The sequence below is a fragment of the Chinchilla lanigera genome, unplaced genomic scaffold (assembly GCF_000276665.1).
Source record: "Chinchilla lanigera isolate Chin_1 unplaced genomic scaffold, ChiLan1.0 scaffold00025, whole genome shotgun sequence".
NCBI classification, from domain to species: Eukaryota; Metazoa; Chordata; class Mammalia; order Rodentia; family Chinchillidae; genus Chinchilla; species Chinchilla lanigera.
The window spans coordinates 26,025,243-26,044,602 of NW_004955426.1; the positions used below are offsets into that span (position 1 = coordinate 26,025,243).

A 19,360-nucleotide genomic window follows, 5' to 3' on the forward strand; every position below is an offset into this window, starting at 1 on the left:
TATCAAAGTTTTGATGTTTTAGCCCACTTTCATCATCTAATGCAAACTTCTTGGCCTTTAGCTTCGTGGTTATAACTTGAGCTAATAAACATTTTTTGAATACTTACGTGCTAGGCACTGAGCATACATATCCACGATTCTTGTCCTCTACATTTAGAGTGAACTGACTAAGGAAGAAACTGTGTTATAAGGGCAGGTTAGAGGAAGTAACTGTGATGAATCAGTTACAATTCACAGTATTTCCCTACTTGTAGAATTTTCTATTAAAAAAAATACCTTTCATATGAAGTAAGATAGGACAGAGGCTATTCAAGATATATCAGGTCACACTGTAAAACCAATAAACAGTGTTAAAGATTTGTTTGACTAGAGGCAAAAAAGCAGGTAGGGAATGCAAAATAGTTCTTTTTTCTTTAAAGCAGCGGTAATCGCGCCTCGGAAAAACTTCACTGGCTACATACTGCCACTGCAAAAGCTCACTTTTTTCTTGACGAATAAATGTCATACATTTATGAGGGAAGGTCGACTGCTAACATTCAGATTTAGAAGAGCGATTGCAGAGACTGGGAACTCTTACTAGAGTTTGGAGCCCTCCTCCCACCGCCCAACCCCAGAGAGCTTCTTGCAGACTTGGAAGGGTTCCGGTTTTGGCCAAGAGATTATAATCATTTTATTTTAGGCAACCTTTCATCACCACAAATCCAAACCCGACAATCCTTTTTCCACAACTTCGGATCCTCCCTCTTCCTGCCGGCCAAAGCCTGGCGCGCTTCTTCCCGGGACGAGAGAGAGCTGTCCTTTCACTGGGTCATCCGGGACAAGGGCAGTTTCCGATTGGTTTAGAGAAGAAGGCGGGAGAGAGGTGTGCCGGCGCATCACAAGCGCCACAGGCTCCGCCCCGCAGAGAATTATGGGAGGGAGTGGGAGCCGGGAGGCGGGAGATCACCCGGAATGACAATTGCAGATTTGGACCTGCCCTCCCCGGGAGCAGATGTCTCCGCCCACCAGGCAGGCGAGCTCCGCCCTCACGCCCCGCCCACGCTGCGGGAATCAGGTGATACAGGCTGGCACGGTCACGTGGCCGGGGCGCGCCCGCCCGTTGTGGCCATGGAAGCCGCGGTTTCCAGCGTGGTGAGGCGAGTGGAAGAGCTCGGTGACCTGGCTCAGGCTCACATACAGCAGTTGAGCGAGGCTGCGGGTGAAGACGGTGAGGGAGCGGAGGCAGGGACCCGGGGACGGGTGGTGGTTCTGGCTTGGCGCTCGATGTCAGTAAGGGCTGGAGGCTGCGGCCTGCGCTGGTGGCCTTGGCTGTCGGGGGTTGGGGGGGGGGGGGGCAGGTCGTCGCTGTCCGAGGTCTTGCTCCTCTGACCTCCGACTGCGCCCTCCTTTGCTCTCCCTGTAGAACTCACAGAGCCAACGTGTTGCTTTGCAAACTGCGTTTTTCATAGCTCATGAAGTGTGTCTTGTTTACATCTGACCCAGATCCGTGCTGTCGGATTTAACCGTGTTGCGAACGATTGGGGAAAGTGTAGAGTCAGAGTTACACACGAACGTTTAAATAAATGGTTAATCTAAGTGAGAGTACTCAAATAGGTCGTGGTGATTTCGCACCCAGTAAAAAAAGACAAGTGCTGCAGTTCCAGAAAAATTAGAATCCAGTGTTGTAAATTTTCACTTTATGGTTTTCATTCAAAACTCAATTGTAACCCGTATTCTTGAAGAATTTTACTTTAGTTTACTTTAGAGGATTCCTTAATATGCATCATATCGTCATAAGGGCTCTGTATTAGAAATACTTGTTTTGGAAAGGGCTGAGCTGTGTCCTTAGGAAAACCTGGCTGGGGAATTGCCTGTGCCTCTGACTTCAGATTCATATCTCTTTTCATTATTTCTCAGCTGCCTATAGATTCTACCTTACTGCGCTTTGAGTTTTGTGACTTTACTAAGGATAAATTTTAAAACTAAAACTTCTCATGAGTCATCAGACTGACAGGAGAACAATATTGGAATATTTTCCCAAGTGATTGAATAGTTGGTGGATTTATTGAGTAGGTTTATAGAATAGGGTCTATGGTAAAATGAACTAGCCTCGGGGAAGGTTGCTGGATTATCTCTTCCCAGGAATATGTTTTTGAAAGACCTGCAGACGACACAGAAACCAACTTCTTTTTTTTGGTTTATGGAAAGTGAATACTAGGAATCACATGAATAGTTAGTTCATGGATAGTAATAGTTATCTGGAAATGTATCCAAGTTACCTCTATATCCAACTCTATTTTTTAGAGTCAGTCAAAAGATATCAAAAAATATTTTTTGCTGTGTTATCGCTGAACTAAAAATCTGTTCTCATTTTTCCTTGGAAGAATTGTTTAACCCAGTCTAGAATGAGGCCTGGAAGTAGGTCAGGTTTTGTATATTTGTATGGAGGCTTTATACTCCTGAAATTTTACCAAAATTAAATTATGATAGCAGCTGTCTATATTTTGAGCTATTAATCAGTATTGAAATCAATCTTATTAAAGTAATACTAATAATTTTTTCTTAGGAATTTTAATTAAAACGGCTACAAGTATCTGAATTAAATTTGGCATTCTTTTCCCATGCAACAAAAAATATACTTTCAAATATTGTCGTTTAATGTAACAAGTATATGCTTATAGTATGTTGTAGGGATCGATAGTTCTATTGTCATTTTAGATCAGTTACAGCCAGACATTATTCCACTTAAGAATATTCTCTTTTTTTATTGCTGACCAATTTTTGTTCATTTCTTACTGTACAAGCATATGTTTCCTGTATGGGGATATACTGTGAGAAGGACTTTTTTCAGACATCATGTAAAAATGACTTTCATCTTTTATCTTGTTAGTCATTACTTTGACTAAATATTTCTAATAAAAGTACTGCATTTTTAGGGATTTTTCCAAAATGAGAGCTGTACCACTACCAAATCTGCCTTATAGTAATTATGAATTCAGACACATACTTCTTCACCAGTGATTTAGTGAGTTCAGTGCAAGTCTTTACATTTAAAATAATCTCTCAAGAAAGTATTAACAAAGTCTCTAAGCACATAAAGAGTGCCATATTCCATACATTTTGGTTCACAGTAGAATCTTTTCTTCTGGATTGTATGGTTTTTACTTCTGATCTGAGGAGACATGGGGAGACTACTAAGTAGCAGCTTTCATCTGAGGTGAATGAAGGCTCCTGTAGCAGTGAGCATCAGGTAAAGGTACAAGTTAGTCTTTGGTGGGAAAGCTTAAGGTTTTTATATGTTACAAGTGGGCATAACCTAAGGATATGTTTACCCCAATTTGGAAAAGCTGTCCTTGTTTTACCGAAGTGGCTGGATCAGATGAGCCCATAGCAAATGCTACATTATTTGTCCATTGGCCAATGAAGAGGTAAGGGTTTATATTTCAGAGGAGAAGCACAGAGGGACAGGCTGAGGGATTTTAGTGTCTTACACTATAGTAGGCTTATCTACTACATGAGGTGATGCAGAAGGGTAGCTAGTTCGGTGTGAACACATAAAGCTGAAATGATAGAGGAGGGAGTATGACAGCAGAGAAAGCAAAAACATTAGAAGGCAGTGAAAGGGAGATGGGGTGTGTTCTGATTAGTGGGCATACTAGAACTATTTTGTGCCTTTTCTTCCAGGTTTTAAAGAAATGAAGTAATTTTTCCCATTTCTTTCAAAGGAATAAAATACGGGCATTATGTAATTACAACTGCTACAAGCATAATAAAGTTAAAACTGCTCACAGTGTTGATATTTTATAAAGCATTTGATTTAGTCAGTCATATTGTTTTAGGAAACATTTGCAAATACATTTATGAACTTACATATTTTCAGGGGAAATGCTTTCTGTAGCTTTCTGTAGAATATTCTTACTATTCCAGTGAAAGATATACATGTATTATTTAAACATTTTGAGTACACTAGCATTATAAAAGAAGCATTAAGAGAATACACACTGCAATTAGGAACTGGCAATAGTAAATATAAAAAGTTTTCAGTCTTGCTTTCTAGAAAAATTTCCATGATAACTGAGCTTAATTACCGTTAAGAATTGATACATTTTGTGCTTTGGCTAAGATATTATTGCCTTGCTGTTTCTCCATATGCCATAATATCATTTTGTTTCACTATTTCAGATACATAACTTGGTTTAAATGGCTGTCAGAATCTGTGTGAAGTACTCATCATGTTTTTATTTTTTAAAGATCATTTTTTAATTCGGGCCTCTGCAGCTCTAGAAAAATTGAAACTCTTGTGTGGAGAAGAAAAAGAAGGTTCAAATGCATCCAGTCTTCTAGAACTTTACACGCAGGTACTGAAACAGATGTAGACTCTGCCATTTTATTTTCAAATGTAATCAATTTGTTAAAAATACAGTATGTTTACAGCACTTAGACTTGAAACTTTGAGGCTTTATCCTAAGGGTTGAGATGTATTAGTTACATTGATAGGGATCCAGAAAAATATCTTGCAGATAACAGAACTGCTTCCCTTTATGCATAATTAATCAGAGCCCTAATACATGCTGTGTTTTAAAGTCTTCAAGGTTCCAGAGGGAGTGGGGACTCAAGAGCCCCAACTTTTTTTTCTGAAATTCATTTTTCTTTTGGATTCTCAATATAATTCTCCTGTGTTAGTGTCGCACACATAGATTTTTCTGTTCTGTTTTTTCCTTTATTTTGCTTCCATATTGAGGGTTGTGAGTGGACACCTGTTTTCTTAGTTTTTGCAAATCCTGCTGATGTAATATGACATTAAGAAATAAAATTTCATGATGATAACCAACATTTATATTGTACTTTATAGTCGATAAAGTGTTTTTATGTACCCTTTCTTTATTGCTAAGGATAATAAAGATGCAATGGTTATAGAAATAGAGTACCTAATTATTTCCGGAGTGCATATTTATAGCAGGTATATGCATGGGGCTGTAATTTCTGTTAGAAAGTACTTTATAAAGGTGGTTTCTATCTCTAGAGATCATGGCTGAATGATCCTGTAACAGCTATTAACAAACCTCTAAAAACTGCTATAATTTGGCAGGTAGTTTGCCTGACTTTCTTCCTCATAGAAGATTTTTCTATCTTGTCGACATATGGTGGATGTCCTTTCTTTCAGCTGCAGATGTCCTTAACATTTTAACTTCTTTGGAAGGATAAAGCAAAATATTCAGATGTACAGATTTTCTAAAATCCCTTGAACCTTATTTATGATTAGGGTCAAAAGATCACCTTCCATAGATTGCTGATCTTTCTTCTGACTTAGATTTTCCACACATTAACAGATACCACTTAAATATTACTGTGTGCTATGTAATGTTTCAAGTACTTTACTTATATTAATTCATTTTCTTCTCAAAGCAAGGAATTTGAGGGCATTAGTTCACTTTATCATTGAAGAAACTGAGATTCAAAAAAGAAAATAGACTAGGGTTAAAATTGTTCTTGATTAGGTAGAATGATTAGTTTTAGAGCTGATACTAGAATTTAGTTTTCTTTGTCTTGATCCACTTGATTAAAAAAAAAAAGATGAGGACAATTTAATGTGCTTGAACAGAGCATTGCTTATATGTAGGACTGTTGGAGCCTTAGAGTTTGAACTGTATGTGTTGATGATATGCTTCCATTCTTGAGTGTGAAGATATATATATATCTGTCAAATACTGGTTGTGCATTTAGGAAAATGAATTCTCTGAAGATTCAGTATATAAAACTAGAGGTGCTAACCTTATTATGGTAGGCATTTAGAAAAATTTCAGAGGAGGCTCCAGTGGCGCAATCGGTTAGCGTGCAGTACTTATAGAGAAAAATTTTAGGAATTATATATGTATAAAGAGCAAAACATTGGGGACCAGGGATATAGCTCAGTGGCACAAGTGCCTGCCTGCCAAGCACAAGGTCTTGAGTTCTATTTCTGAAAAATAATTAAAATTTAAAAAAAAGCAAGACGACATCTTTCGTAATTATATATGAGTAACATGTTAATTAAAGCATGTCTTCATTTTATTTCATGAGAGAAACAAGATAATCATTAATCCAGTATTTTAGTGGAATACTTGTAAAGTTTTCTATAATGTATGTCTGAAATTATATTCATAATCAGTCATTTTGCCTACTTGCCAAATTTAAATAATATGCATAAAGATTTGAATGTCTACTAAAGCATCTATATATACAAAGTTAAACTCTAAATAGCTCATTGTTTCAACTTTAAATCATTTATAGATGCTTTTTACCTCTTTAGGCTATTTTGGACATGACATATTTTGAGGAGAACAAGCTAGTAGATGATGATTTTCCTGAAGACTCTTCTTCACAAAAAGTAAAAGAGCTGATCAGTTTTCTTTCAGAACCAGAAATTTTAGTTAAAGAAAATAATATACATCCAAAAGTAAGTTTGTATTATGAATCATAGGGGAATACTGCTAGTTCTTGTTGTCCTGCTCAGGCTTCTTTTTTCTTAAATGTGTTTTTATTTCTGTTTTAAGTTTGAAAGAAGCAAATAAGAGAATTTAACACTACAGATCCATGTCACAGTAGAGTATCATATTTTACAAAATGTTTTCAGACTATTCATATAATAGAGTAGTAATTGCAGTACCTACTTATTTTCCTTTTTTTGTTTGGGGTTTTTTGTTAGTTTGTTTGTTTTTTGAGATAGGATCTTGAGCTCATTTTGTAGCCCAGGTTGCTCTCAGCTCTCAGCAATCCTCCTGCCTCAGTGTCCTGAGTGCTAGAATTATAGACATGTGCCACCATACCTAGGTTTAATAATTTTCTTAACATAGATATCCCCTACTTGTGCTCCCTTTACTTTTGCAAATTCTTTGTTTTCTGGAAGGTCACTAGTAACCTAATCACCACATGTGTTGTCCTTTTCACACTTCTGATCTTCCTGAACATCTGCTGCCTTTCTTACCATTGATCACACCCAGTCCCTTGGAGCCCTGCACATGCTTTCCTCCTTTGTCTCTGAGACACCTTCTCTTGCTTTTTTCCTAGCATTTCTCCCCTGCGCTATTCTAGAAATACAGGTCCTTCCCGAAGGGTTTTGCTTTCATCCCAATACTCTTTTGTTCACCTAGCTTTTACAGTCATCTCAGATGATTCCCAGGTTTGTATCTCTAGTCCTAGATATTCTTTCAAGCAAATAATTTCTCATCTTTAACTATCTAGATAATTTCTTTGCTCTTTGTATTTATTAGGGAAAACTAACTATGGAAACAAATCATCCACAATTTAAAGAATTTTGATTTAGTAAAATTATTTTTGTGTAACTTTTCATTATTTTGTTCTAGCGATCCAGTTCTTATTTAGTCATTTTTATTAATATTATTCAAGTAACATTTCTAAAATTTTTTTTAAAAAAAGTCAGATTATGTACTACATATATTTTGAATATGTTAGAATTTGCTACTAAAGTTTTTCAAAAAAACTTTGTAAAACTATAAATTGAAGAGAGATTTTAATTTTAATGTAGCAATAGATTTCTATATTTCTACTTGATTCCAAGGTAGTCATTCTTTTTTGTATGTAGCAAAACATGGGCATTTTGTGAAATGAGTTTTTTTTTTTTAACTTATTCAAGTGTTTGAAATTTGCCCATTATAGAAATCAGGTTTGTCTTCTTAGCCATGTCTTTTTCATATTTCAGCATTGCGATTTGCTTGGGGATGAGCTACTGGAATGTCTCTCTTGGAGACGAGGAGCCCTACTGTATATGTATTGTCACTCTCTGACTAAAAGAAGAGAGTGGCTCTTGAGAAAATCTAATCTACTTAAAAAGGTAAAAAGACATTTCTTACCTTTTTTTTTTTTTTTGGCACTGGGAATTGAACTCAGGACCTTGTGCTTGCCAGGCAGGTGCTTGTGCCGCTGAGCTGTATCCCCGGCTCTTACACATTTTTAACTGTTGACATTTATAGGTTTCAAAAAGTTGTATGAGTGTTATATTATTAAGAGTAGTGAAATCAATGGGTCAGGGCTTGTACTTTAGGTCTTTTACTTATTAGCTGTGTGATTTTAAAAAAATACAATTGCTGTGAAGACACAATAAGGTAACGTGAAAGCACTTTGTCATTTGAGGTGTTTCTTATGCTTATTTTTAAGTTCTAGACTTTTATTTTTTAAAATATAAGATAAACTATATTAACTTCTTGGCATATTTTTTTGACCTGAAGAAAATACTGTGTTGTGAGCCTCTCTCTGTCAGCAGGTCGTTCCTCAAGGACCCACATGACTTGCTCCTAGAAAATTATGGCCCTCTAATTTGCCTTGTCTGTTCTGAACAAATCATTAAATCCAGATATCTGGGTCTTAGTATTGTTGTCACTGCGCATTCTGACTCAGGGTGAAAATACATATAATTAGGTGGGCTTGGAAATGAGAAGTCCCACTTCCAGATATGTTTGATTATAACATTTCTAAATTAAAATATATACATATTTTTAATTGTTTTAAAACACTTCTTATTGTAGTTGTCCTTTTTTTCTTCCAATATTTTGATCAGTATATTCATGAAGCATATTAGCATCTTTTTTTTATATTTACTGCTTGTATTATGAAAGTCTTGGAGTTGCTGGGTCTTTAACAGCATTGGAATATAATAAACATTAGATTTGTCTGTACATTAGTCCATTTTCTCTTAAAGAATGGGAAATATAATATTTGAAGTTTATGTAACTCTGTATATAAACTTGCAATTCTTCGGCTTTTTTAGTACCTCGTTGATGGGATCAATTACTTGCTACAGATGCTGAACTATCGGTGTCCTCTCCAGTTAAATGAAGGAGTTTCTTTCCAAGACCTAGACACAGCTAAATTACTGAGTGCAGGTAATGTAATCTCTATTTAGACTTTTCTAAGTGAGATAAAGCTTTTAAAGATTATAGGAAGTTTGTTAGATTTTATTCTGATCTAAATAAATTTTAAAGAAGATTATAGCCAAAAAATAAAAGAGCTTTTTTAAAGAAACTCAAAGTTTAAAATCTTTTCACTAAATACTTCTAATCTTTGATTAGTAATTTTGGGAGAGTTTTGTATCATGTCACTTTTATTTATTTTACATCCTATGTCATTATGAGTATAACTGGATTAGACGTGAACTTCTATCAGACTAGAAACAATTTCTAAACAAGGTAGATGTTTAGATCTCTTTCACGTAATAAAAGCCCAGAACTGATGCAGTGGTTCTATGATATCATTGTGTTCTTGTCTTTTTCTCTGTCTTCAGAACCAGAGCCCTTCGGCTTCAAAGGAAGGTATTTTGTATAGAATACAATAGATATAAATAATTCTAGAGCTGTGCAATATTGCATTCTATTTAGAATATTGCTTCCATTCTCAGTATCCATAGATGCTTCTAGAGCCTCTTCCATCATCGCAAGCTGCAGCAATGACAGAAGGGAATTTTTTTCAGCTGTTACCTCACTTAGACCAGCCTTAGAGCAGCCTTTTGAGAAGTTTCTAACAACCTACATTTCATTGGCCAGAATTTATCAGATGACTTCACCTAGTAAGGAGAGCTGGAAAGTAAAGTTCTAACTTAATGCTTTGTTATCCGAAGTTACGGTTCTTTAATACTATGGGGGAAGCAAAGGAATATTACCTTTAAATTTCCGCCACAGACATCTTTTTACTCAAAAATTCTAGGAACTGGATGTGAAGCAGTTTTTGAGTTTTAGCCTAAGCTTTAGTCTGAACTTACTTTTACCATGACTTTTTGTTTGTTTGTGGGTAGTACTGGGGATTGAACCCAAGGCCTTTGCACTGAGCTGTATTCTCAGTTCATTTTTACTTCTCGAGACTGGGTCTTACTAAGTTGCCCAGGCTGGGCTTGAACTTATTATCTACCTCCTTAGCCTTCCAGAGTGTTGGTAAGTAAACCAAGTATCCTAGTTAGGGTCATATAGCTGCAGGTGACCCTAGATCATATAAGTAAATTTTTTTGCTTATACTTCATCTGAAATTTTTGTGGAAAGAAATATGAGCAATAAAATAAAATATGAGCAATAAAACAACTTCGTAGGGAGTTTTTAAAAAAACTTCAAATTCTATACATATTTTAATTTTTCCTATTTCTTTGTTAATTTCTCCAGGCTTCTTTTTATTTGAAAACATTTATTAAAAATAAAAAATTAATTTAAATGTTATTAACAAAGCTGCACCAAGTCAGAGTAGCATATGGCACAGGGCAGCAGTTCATGGTGGCTGAAGACAGCAACAGCAGCAAGAGCACAGGGGCCAGAACAAGCCTTTTTTCCTCCCTTATACTATAAGCAGGCTCCCTGACCCAGGGGCATGCAGCACTCACATAATCTCTACGCCCTCCTCCTGCACAGGCTCAGTTTGATACAAAGTAAGGACCCTTGCCCTGCTCAGTCACTTAGTTACCTTCTAAACTTCTCAGACTGACACAATGAACATCGCAGAGCATAAGGGCTTGTCCTTTTCACCCCAGGATGCAGAACTGCTGAGTCACTTAGCCAAGCCTCTAGACTCAAGTAGACACAATGTATCAACCATAACACATACTCTGGTCTTTCATGGTTTTTTTATTGATATAATACTCTAATGAGTCAGCAGTTCTACTGAAACTATTGCTTCTCTTGCAACCATTTATAAATTGGGTTTGAGGTGAGGTGAAAGTGATAGTTGTAAGGGCAAATTCTGAAACTTACAAGCCTGCACTAGATTAAAAACAATAGAGACTATACCAGGTTTGAAAGCCACATTTTTTATATCTAGTGCCAGTGTAGTCAGTTTCTTTTAAACCACATTAGGTAAATAGCTGAGATTGTTATGCTCATTTACTTGAGGTATACTTTTCTAGAAACACAAGCACCTCATTTTAGAATAAATCATTTATTTGTACTTCAGTGACCTTAAGAAGTTAAATAGTTGTGTATTTTAGTGATACTTTATGTTTTCTGAAACTTTAACATTTTAATTTCATCTGTTCCTTAAGAATGCTCTGAATTATGTAGAGAATGTGGAATCTTAATTTTTTAGATTTATAAATTGAGTCTCAGAGAGCTTTGGTGTGTTGCTCAAAATTAGAAGCCAGTAATTCATACCCAGCTCTTTTTGATTCTAGATTCATTTATCTTCCTACTAAATTGATACATAAATGTTTAATTATGTAATTACTGGAATAATTTGAGGAATGCATTCAGATTTTGATGAAAATCCTGCAGTGTATTTCTCTTTTCTAGTCTAGGAACACAAAGCATGTTAGATATAATTATCTTTGAAAATTTGAATTACATAGCTTCTTAAAGGCATGTTGGCATATGATACTTGTGGTACACTCTTGGAGAAATATATTAGGTATATGATTTATGACTGTTGCTATATCAGCAATCCCAGGGCATACCCCAGAATAAAAATTGTGTCTGTGAATGGGATTCAGGGACTTTAAATATTCTAAAGTTGTCTGCAGAATTTGGGGTATATTTCTATGAGGAGTTTCACTGGTGAAATTAAACATCATCAAAAGGACCTCTTCCCTCAAAGAAAAACAAAGATTAAGAACACTTAAATGTTTCTTTAAGAATTGTTTGACAGTATTCTATTTTTGTGAATATGCTATTTTTCTTATATAGGTAAAATAGAGCAGGTTAAATTAGGGTTGTATTAGTGATACTGGTCTTCAAAAGTGTTATTTAATGAGATGAAAAATGCTTAATGACAAGGAATTTATTAGTATTTTAATAATCAGAGTTTCTTTTTAAACATGTAATTCTAATATCTTAACATCAATGACCTTCCCAGGAATATTTAGTGACATTCATTTGCTGGCTATGATGTACAGTGGAGAAATGTGCTACTGGGGATTGAAACATTGTGCAGATCAACAGCCAGATAATCATGAAGTGGATACTGGTATATCTGAAGCCAGCTGCACTGCACACAAAGAACCCCTGGATTTTCGAGAAGTAGGAGAAAAAATTTTGAAAAAGTATGTATCTGTGTGTGAAGGACCCCTGAAAGAACAAGAGTGGAATACAACAAATGCAAAACAAATTTTAAACTTCTTCCAGCACCGCTGTAACTAGTAGTTCATTTAGTCCTTTTCAGTGAGAAAGACAAAAACACCCATGAAATGGAAAAAGTTTCAGAAAAGAAGACATATTAACACTAATTCTAAAAACATTATACTACGTAAAGCTATCCACTATAGTTAGGTCACCTTTTTAAAAATATTATCATCATCTTTCACTATATATTCTTAAGCCTATGTAGAAATACTTCTTTAATTTCTAAACTAATGTATATATTATTCTATCTCTCTTTGAACTAGGTATCCTGCCTCTAGTAAGGAAAATCCAAGTTAGCTTTACTATGATTTTTGCCCTAATATATTATTTTAAAATTGTGATAACGTAACACAAAATTTAATCTCCCTGTCTTGAAGTTTGCCATGCTTCAAATACTAAAATCAGCTCACCTCATTGCTTTGACTACCTAGTAATATAAATGTAGGCAAAAGGAAAAATTATGACTAATATTTAGACTTCATTTGTAATCATGTAAATGACAAAAGACTCCACAAAGGAATCATTTGTGTTTATTTTGCCATGTATTACTAGTCTTGTTTAAAATTTTTACTTTTAGATATTTTATAAAAATGTGAAAGTTATTTTCCTATTTTATTTAAAATCCATGTTTTCTCAAGTAATGAAGATAAAAACCAACTTAGTTTAGTCCATATCTTATTAGGATATATGTTTTCATACTGTTTTGAAATTTTAATATTTTTTGCTTTTAATAGTTGGTAGAATACTAAAGGTCAAGGAGCCTACCTTGATAACTTGCTTACTGTCTTTCTGTCTACCTCAACTCCTACTTTTATCTTCAGCTGATCTGTCTGAAACCTTGCTGTAAACTAGACTTCTGCCCAGATGACTCTATCACATTACAGCACCTTCCTCCATGGGTATACCTTGAGCCCCAACTATCCTGAGTTAGACTTTCTGAATTCTTCAATTTCGGTAACTGATGACAATTTTCATCCTACCAGCTTTTTTATGTCTTTAAATTTATTGATTTTTCTTTTTCTTTACTTTTATAATTTACAATCTGTAGCTTCTTCACAGCCTTCTTTTCTTAAACACTCCCCTTAGTACTACACTATCATTGTCTTTCAGATGTTTTGCTTCTGTTTGCCCTCAGCTTCATGTAGGCACCGTACAAACTGCTGTTACCAGTTGCTCCCTCTTCCATCTCATCCTTCAGCCAGCTCATTTTATAAGCCTTTGACAATGAGTCAGTCCTCTTACTAACCTTTACTAGGATACTTCATTGGAAGAGCATACAGTCAAAGTGGGATCATTAAAGGTGTCTCACTTCAGCTTTTGAACAGCCATCACTGTAAGCCTTTGGTTTTTCACTATGGTGGCCATTATGTCTTTTCCCACTGTGGCTGAGTCAGAAACTTTACTTTTTTTAAGGCCTTCCCCCTTCTCCCTACCATACAGAAAGTTGAGGCTATAAGGTCAACCAATATTAACCAAATTTACTCATTTCCCCCATTTTAGAGAAAAAGAGGTTATTCGCATTGAAGGCTAATCTGTGCTACAAGAGTTTATCTATGCTATTTCCTTCATTTCTCTGTCTCTTCTCATTTTGTGCCTACTTTTTTGATATATTGATCTTTTTTTTTTTTTTTGGTTTTTCTCCGGTACTGGGAACCGAACTCACGACCTTGCGCTTGCCAGGCAGGCGCTTTGCCGCTGAGCTAAATCCCCAGCCCCTGATATATTGATCTTTACCAAAGTTCTATTCTCTTCCTTTCCTTTCGTTTTCTCTCCTTTTACTCTAAATAATCTTGTTATCTTTTTTTATAGCAGTTGCTTTTTCTACCACCTGTAATATCAGGCTGACTCAAACCTGTACTAGAAACCCAACCTCCCTCACTTAGACAAATACCCCTGTAACTGTAAGTTCGATGTATCAAAACAAATCCTCATCTTCCATGCAGAATGTTTTATGCTTTGTTTTTCTCATTTTTGAATCAATTGTAGAGCAGGAAAACGCAAAATACTTGCCTTCCCAGCCTCATCTGTACCATCATGTTCCAGTCCAGTGTTCCTCAAGCACTGAAAATGCAGTTTCCTTTCTGGTAAACATAAAATTCTAAAAGAGCCTTCAGGGCCAGGAGAAGCTCTCCTTATCCCTGCCCAGGCAGGTATATCCCCACGGCTTATCCTAATACAGCCAAGAAGATTTTTATTTCAATTACATTTTAGCGGGTTGTGTTATGAAAATATCTTTGTGTTTCTGAAGTATAAAGATCTAAATCATTTTTAATGTGGTTTTTAAATGCATAGGCTATCCTTCTCTTTGGAGAACATGACCGATCAAGTACTTCTGATTCTTTCCCCAAATGTACTTGTATTTTCAATCTTACCACTTTTTAAACATCATTACTTCTGTGCCCTTTGTGGCTAAATGAATACATACTTATCTTTTAGGAGGCAGGTTCGGGAACACTGTCCAAAGACTTTTTCAGCTCTTTTTGGTCAAAATTAGATGCTTCTTTGTTAAGTTTCCTCCCATATTCTGAACTTATTATGTTGCTTTATCATGCAAACTATATTTTAAAAATTTGCCTTTATAGTGTTCAATGCATGGTAAGCCCATATTGTTTTCTTTTTAAATTAATGAGGCATGATTCTAAGTGCCAAACTGCACAAAAGAGTTAATGCTGTTAGATTCCAAACTGCCATGCCCTCTACGCTAGTGACTGACAAGGCAAACAGAGACATATTCAGTCCTTACAGAAGTAAAGTGTTATTAGAGTCTAAATCTGTGGAAACAAGAGAAGTTTATCTTCAGCAACTGGGAGGTCGAGTTGTCAGCTCTCTGGTTAGTACAATTGTGAGGGTATTACTGGGTGCTCTTGTATAACTTTCCATCCTGGAATCAATTGGAGAATAACTTGTAGATCATAACAGTTATAAATGCTTTTTATTCTGGTGTATTATGAACAACAACATATTTTTGTATATGTGAAAGCCTGCTAAGTAAATTCTCTTTCATTTAGAATGAAATAACTTTAATTTACCAAACACTTGACATAAGGAAAGTACTATAAGTCTTTCATTTTTTTGATTAACTACTTTGTGCCTATTACATGTCATATGTTGGTTTTTTTTTTTCTTCTTCTTTTTGAGACAGGGTCTTGCTGTGCAGTTCGGGCTGGCCTTGAGCTCACTTTGTAGCCCAGGCTGGTGTTGAACTCACAAAGATCCTCCTGCCTCAGCCTCCTGAGTGCTGGGATTAGAGGCGTGTGCCACCACTCCTGGTAACATGTCACATTTTGTTTTGTGTACTGAGAAAATAGTTTTGTAAAAACACTCCTGTTTTCAGAGCTTGTATTATAGTGAAAGTTAGATAAAAGGTTAGCATGTTAAGTGGTGAGTACTATGAGGAATACAACAGGGTAAGGGTGTAATATGACTTGGCTATGGGTGCTATTTTATTTAGAGAGGTTGGGAAGGCACCTCTGATCACCTATTGCTTTAGCATTTGTGTCTTCAAATTCCATCCTGTTGGCCAAATTCCTTTTATATTTAGTATATTTACAAAGTTATTCTTTCTTATGGATGTTCTGATAATAAAGAATAAGTAACTACTTAAGACCTTTTTGTTATATTTAAGGGATTTTCTTGAATATGGGCTTTACTAATGGATATTACCTAAAGACCTTGTTGCATTTTTACACTTAGGGTTTCTCCTTAGCTTGAATTCTCTGATGGTTACTAAAATTTAAACTCTGTTAAATGATTTTTCATAATCCTTAAACTTGTATGGTTTTCCTGGTATGAATTTTCTGGTGTCCACTGGGCTTTTAAGACTTACTGAAGGTCCTGTTTTCCTATATTTATAAGATTCCTGACTATGTGAATTCACTGATGCTGATTAAAGTGCAAACCACAACTTTTTTCTTATTCCTGTGCATACAGTACACCAATGAGAGAGTCGTGTCTGAACCCCACCACAAGATTACATCTCTACCTTACCAGTCTCCTGTGAGTTCTCTGATACTCATAACAGTGTGAGTGGTGTCTAAAGGCATTCCCAGATTCATTTTAATGGCATTTAAAAAAATCCACAGGTGATTAATATGCTAGTTTTAGATTGTCTCTTTTCTCCCTCCTTCCAATGCCTATTTTCTTGCATTAGATAATGCAAGTAAATGTACCCTATCTGCCATGAAATTCACAATTCTGTAGTTCTCTATTATCACTTCACTGTGTATCTTTTTAAATACAACACGAGATGCCACATTATAGAAGTATTACATTAAGAAAATACATTTAATATAGCCATAATCAAAGAATGCATTATGTATTTATATTACAGTTTTTTGTTTGTTTTTCCTACTTCCAGTGAAAATTTCCAAGTACAATGTTTTGGAGTATATAATTTTTTAAAAATAAAATCGTATTCCTCTACTTATTTCTGGATTTGCTTTCCCTTTTTTGTTTGTATCAGAATGAAAGCTTTCATTATCTCAGTTCATTATTCTAACTTCTAAATAGTATTTCTTTTGTTCCTAATAATTTTCAGACAAGATAGCATAATGGCTAGGATTGTAGTATGTTCTAGAGCCAGAAGGCCCAAATTTAAGTCACAGCTCTGCCATTTCCTAACTGTAACTCCATGTAAGCAACTTAATCTTACTTAGTCTTTCTAGGCCTTAATAGCCTCTTTTTAAAATACAGGAAAATTAACAGTATCTGACAGGATTCTGAAGATTAAATAAATGTTGAATGCTTTAATTCAGTGCCTAGCCATTGTGAAAGCACAAGGATTAGCTATAATTATTTTCCTGAATGTTGGAAGTTCTGCATGGAGGCATACTTCGTTCTACATCCATAATTAGAGTGCCCGTCAGCCAGAACAAGTGAGTAACAAACTTGTTGCCCAGTAAGCACTGACTTTTCCTTTGTTCATGTCATACTGGTCATTGTAGATGAGAAACAGGTTTCAGAGAAGAAATTATGGGAAAGATAGAGAACTCAGTGTGTGTGGGGGGGATATAGCCAGAAGAAACCCTACAAGTAATTGTCAAAACATTTTCAGCCCATCAAAGTATATATGGATGTATTGGTCATCTAAATATTCTACATACCGTTTTTAAAACTTCTCCTTTTACCAATCTGCCTGATGCCTTTGGGTCTAATTCTTAAATTCCAAATCAGAGGCATCTAGTAAAATATGATTCATGTAAATACTATATGCATACCATTTAAAAAGAGATTTTATTTTAAATCTTGATTGAGCAGTGTGTAGCTGTAAAGTGCAAGTATAATGAAGAGTGGTCTTACTAAGTGAGAAGGCAAAGAAGGTGTATGGTATGATGCTGTTTATGAAAAGAGATATCACGGCCGGGAATATAGCTCAGTGGAGTCACACCTGCCTGGCAAGCATGACATCCCAAGTCTGATTCCTGGTAGCAAAAAAAAAAAAAAAAAAAGGAAGAAAACAGATATAAACTCTGTGTATCATCTTATATACATTTATTTTAATTAAGTTTATTGGTACATTTTAGACATACATAATGATCATATTCCTCACATGGTATTTGTACCTGTACATGATATATTTTGATTCCTCTTTTTTTCCAATCCCCTTTCCTTCCTTTAATCCATCTTCCCCTTTTAAACAAAACTTTTATTTTTAAAAAGCAAGCAATGAAATGATAACCAGAAGGTAAAGTAATGACTGTGTTTGGTGGAGATGAGAGAAGAACCAGATGGAAAAGGATCCAGAGGAAGAACTTAGTGTCAGTTTGACTTTGGAACCACGTACATGTATTCTAAAATAAGTTCAAGTTATAGTATAAAGCCCCAAAAAATCCAAAACAAAATGAAATGTACTGAATTGTGTGTCAACTTTGTGACTTACATACATGAGAATGTTTCCGTTATCCCTAAAGCTTAGTAGTTTGTCTGTACTTTACTGGGATATACGCAAGGGCAATAAGATCTATAATTTTAAATTCCTCAGTAATTGTTGGTAACTGTAAAGTTAAATTGAACATTAACTTGAAAAAAGAATATATATATAGTCTTTTTGAGATAGGGTTTCACTCTGCAGATCAGGTTGGACTTGAACTCCCTTTGTAGGCCAGGCTGGCCTGTAACTCACAACGATCCTCCTGCTTCATTCAGCCTCTTGAGTGCTGGGATTACAGGCATGCGCCGCCATGTCTGGCTTGAAATATTATTTTAAGCAACAGAGATCTAGTTTTGGAGCATGCATAGTGTTCTTTGGATATTTGAAAATGACATTATTTGTGTCTTTCCTACCTATAGAAACTGTACTCAATTCTGTATCATAGATTACCTTGTAATGTACTCTGTGTATAGTATAGTTTCTTAAAGCCTTTTACAACTAAAACCAAAGTGAGCAGAATGGGCCTTAGTTTTGAGAAATTTACTAGAGAGATTCAGCAATACTGCACTTGAGTTCTCTTCTGTTTTTGTTTTTTCTGCCCTTTTATGAGGTTATAACATTGAGCAATTTTTGAAACGTACTTATATTTTTGTATAGTGGACCCAGACTCGTTTTGGTATATGATCTCTTCTGACTGGACTTACGATCGTAAAATAACAATTTTGCTTTAAGGAAATAGTTTAGTTGGAGTCAAATATGAATGACTTTGGCCTGCGAATACGGATTCAGTTCACCCCAAATTACGTGTTCCACAATGTAAGAGGGTACATGAACTTTGATAGCCACAGAAGAAAGAAGGCCATAAATCAAACACATATACCAAGTACACTGGCATGGTACTAGGTAGGTGCACTGTAAAAAAGAGGGAAGATCTTTCCTACAGGTTTCAGATGTTATAGCATTCTTAAGCTTTAGGGTTTTGAACGGTGGAAGACTGTTAAGTTGAGTAATATATTTCAAGAGTTTTACCTGAGAGTCACAAGGATGTTAGGTCATGTACCAAGGCTGAAAGTAAATGGCTATTAAGGGCACTAAGCCCAAGAAAATTTTGGCTGTCCCAACCACAACATTCCATCTCCATAGTCACCGCGTGCTGGTCACCCCCGGTCGGTGTGTCGGGTAGGGTGCTCGCTGCAGTTTTGGTTGCTTCTGAGAGCTTCAGTTCCACAAACTCCTAAGGCCCCCGGAATTTCAGTTTTTGCTAATCACAAGAATGGGCACAAATGAGTAACCTACTGCTGACAAAGAAGCAATTATGTAACCCGAGGTGGTAGCAGAGGCCCGCCCATCACCACGCTGAAGTCACCGGGCCAGGGCGACGGCGTGCGTGGGCCTGAGGCGCGCGCCGCGCTGCGGGCGGGCGGGCGGG

At 35.9% G+C, this 19,360-nt stretch overlaps 1 protein-coding gene across 5 annotated transcripts; it reads left to right on the top strand.

Moving 5' to 3' along the window:
* Nucleotides 1–1,041: 1,041 nt before the first annotated feature.
* Nucleotides 1,042–15,069, top strand: LOC102027428 (chromosome unknown open reading frame, human C5orf51). Of its 5 annotated transcripts, none has more exons than XM_005386251.2 (6): nt 1,042–1,207; nt 4,231–4,337; nt 6,269–6,415; nt 7,679–7,810; nt 8,744–8,858; nt 9,371–9,789. In XM_005386251.2, exons 1-6 carry the CDS (start codon nt 1,108–1,110, stop codon nt 9,565–9,567), a joined length of 798 nt encoding a protein of 265 aa, XP_005386308.2. In that variant the 5' UTR covers nt 1,042–1,107; the 3' UTR covers nt 9,568–9,789. The 5 variants fall into 5 exon arrangements, with proteins under 5 accessions (XP_005386308.2, XP_005386307.2, XP_005386306.2 ...); XM_005386250.2 differs by lacking the exon at nt 9,371–9,789 and adding an exon at nt 11,797–15,069 and having other exon boundaries at nt 1,046–1,207; nt 8,777–8,858; XM_005386249.2 differs by lacking the exon at nt 9,371–9,789 and adding an exon at nt 11,797–15,069 and having other exon boundaries at nt 1,048–1,207.
* Nucleotides 15,070–19,360: the final 4,291 nt, after the last annotated feature.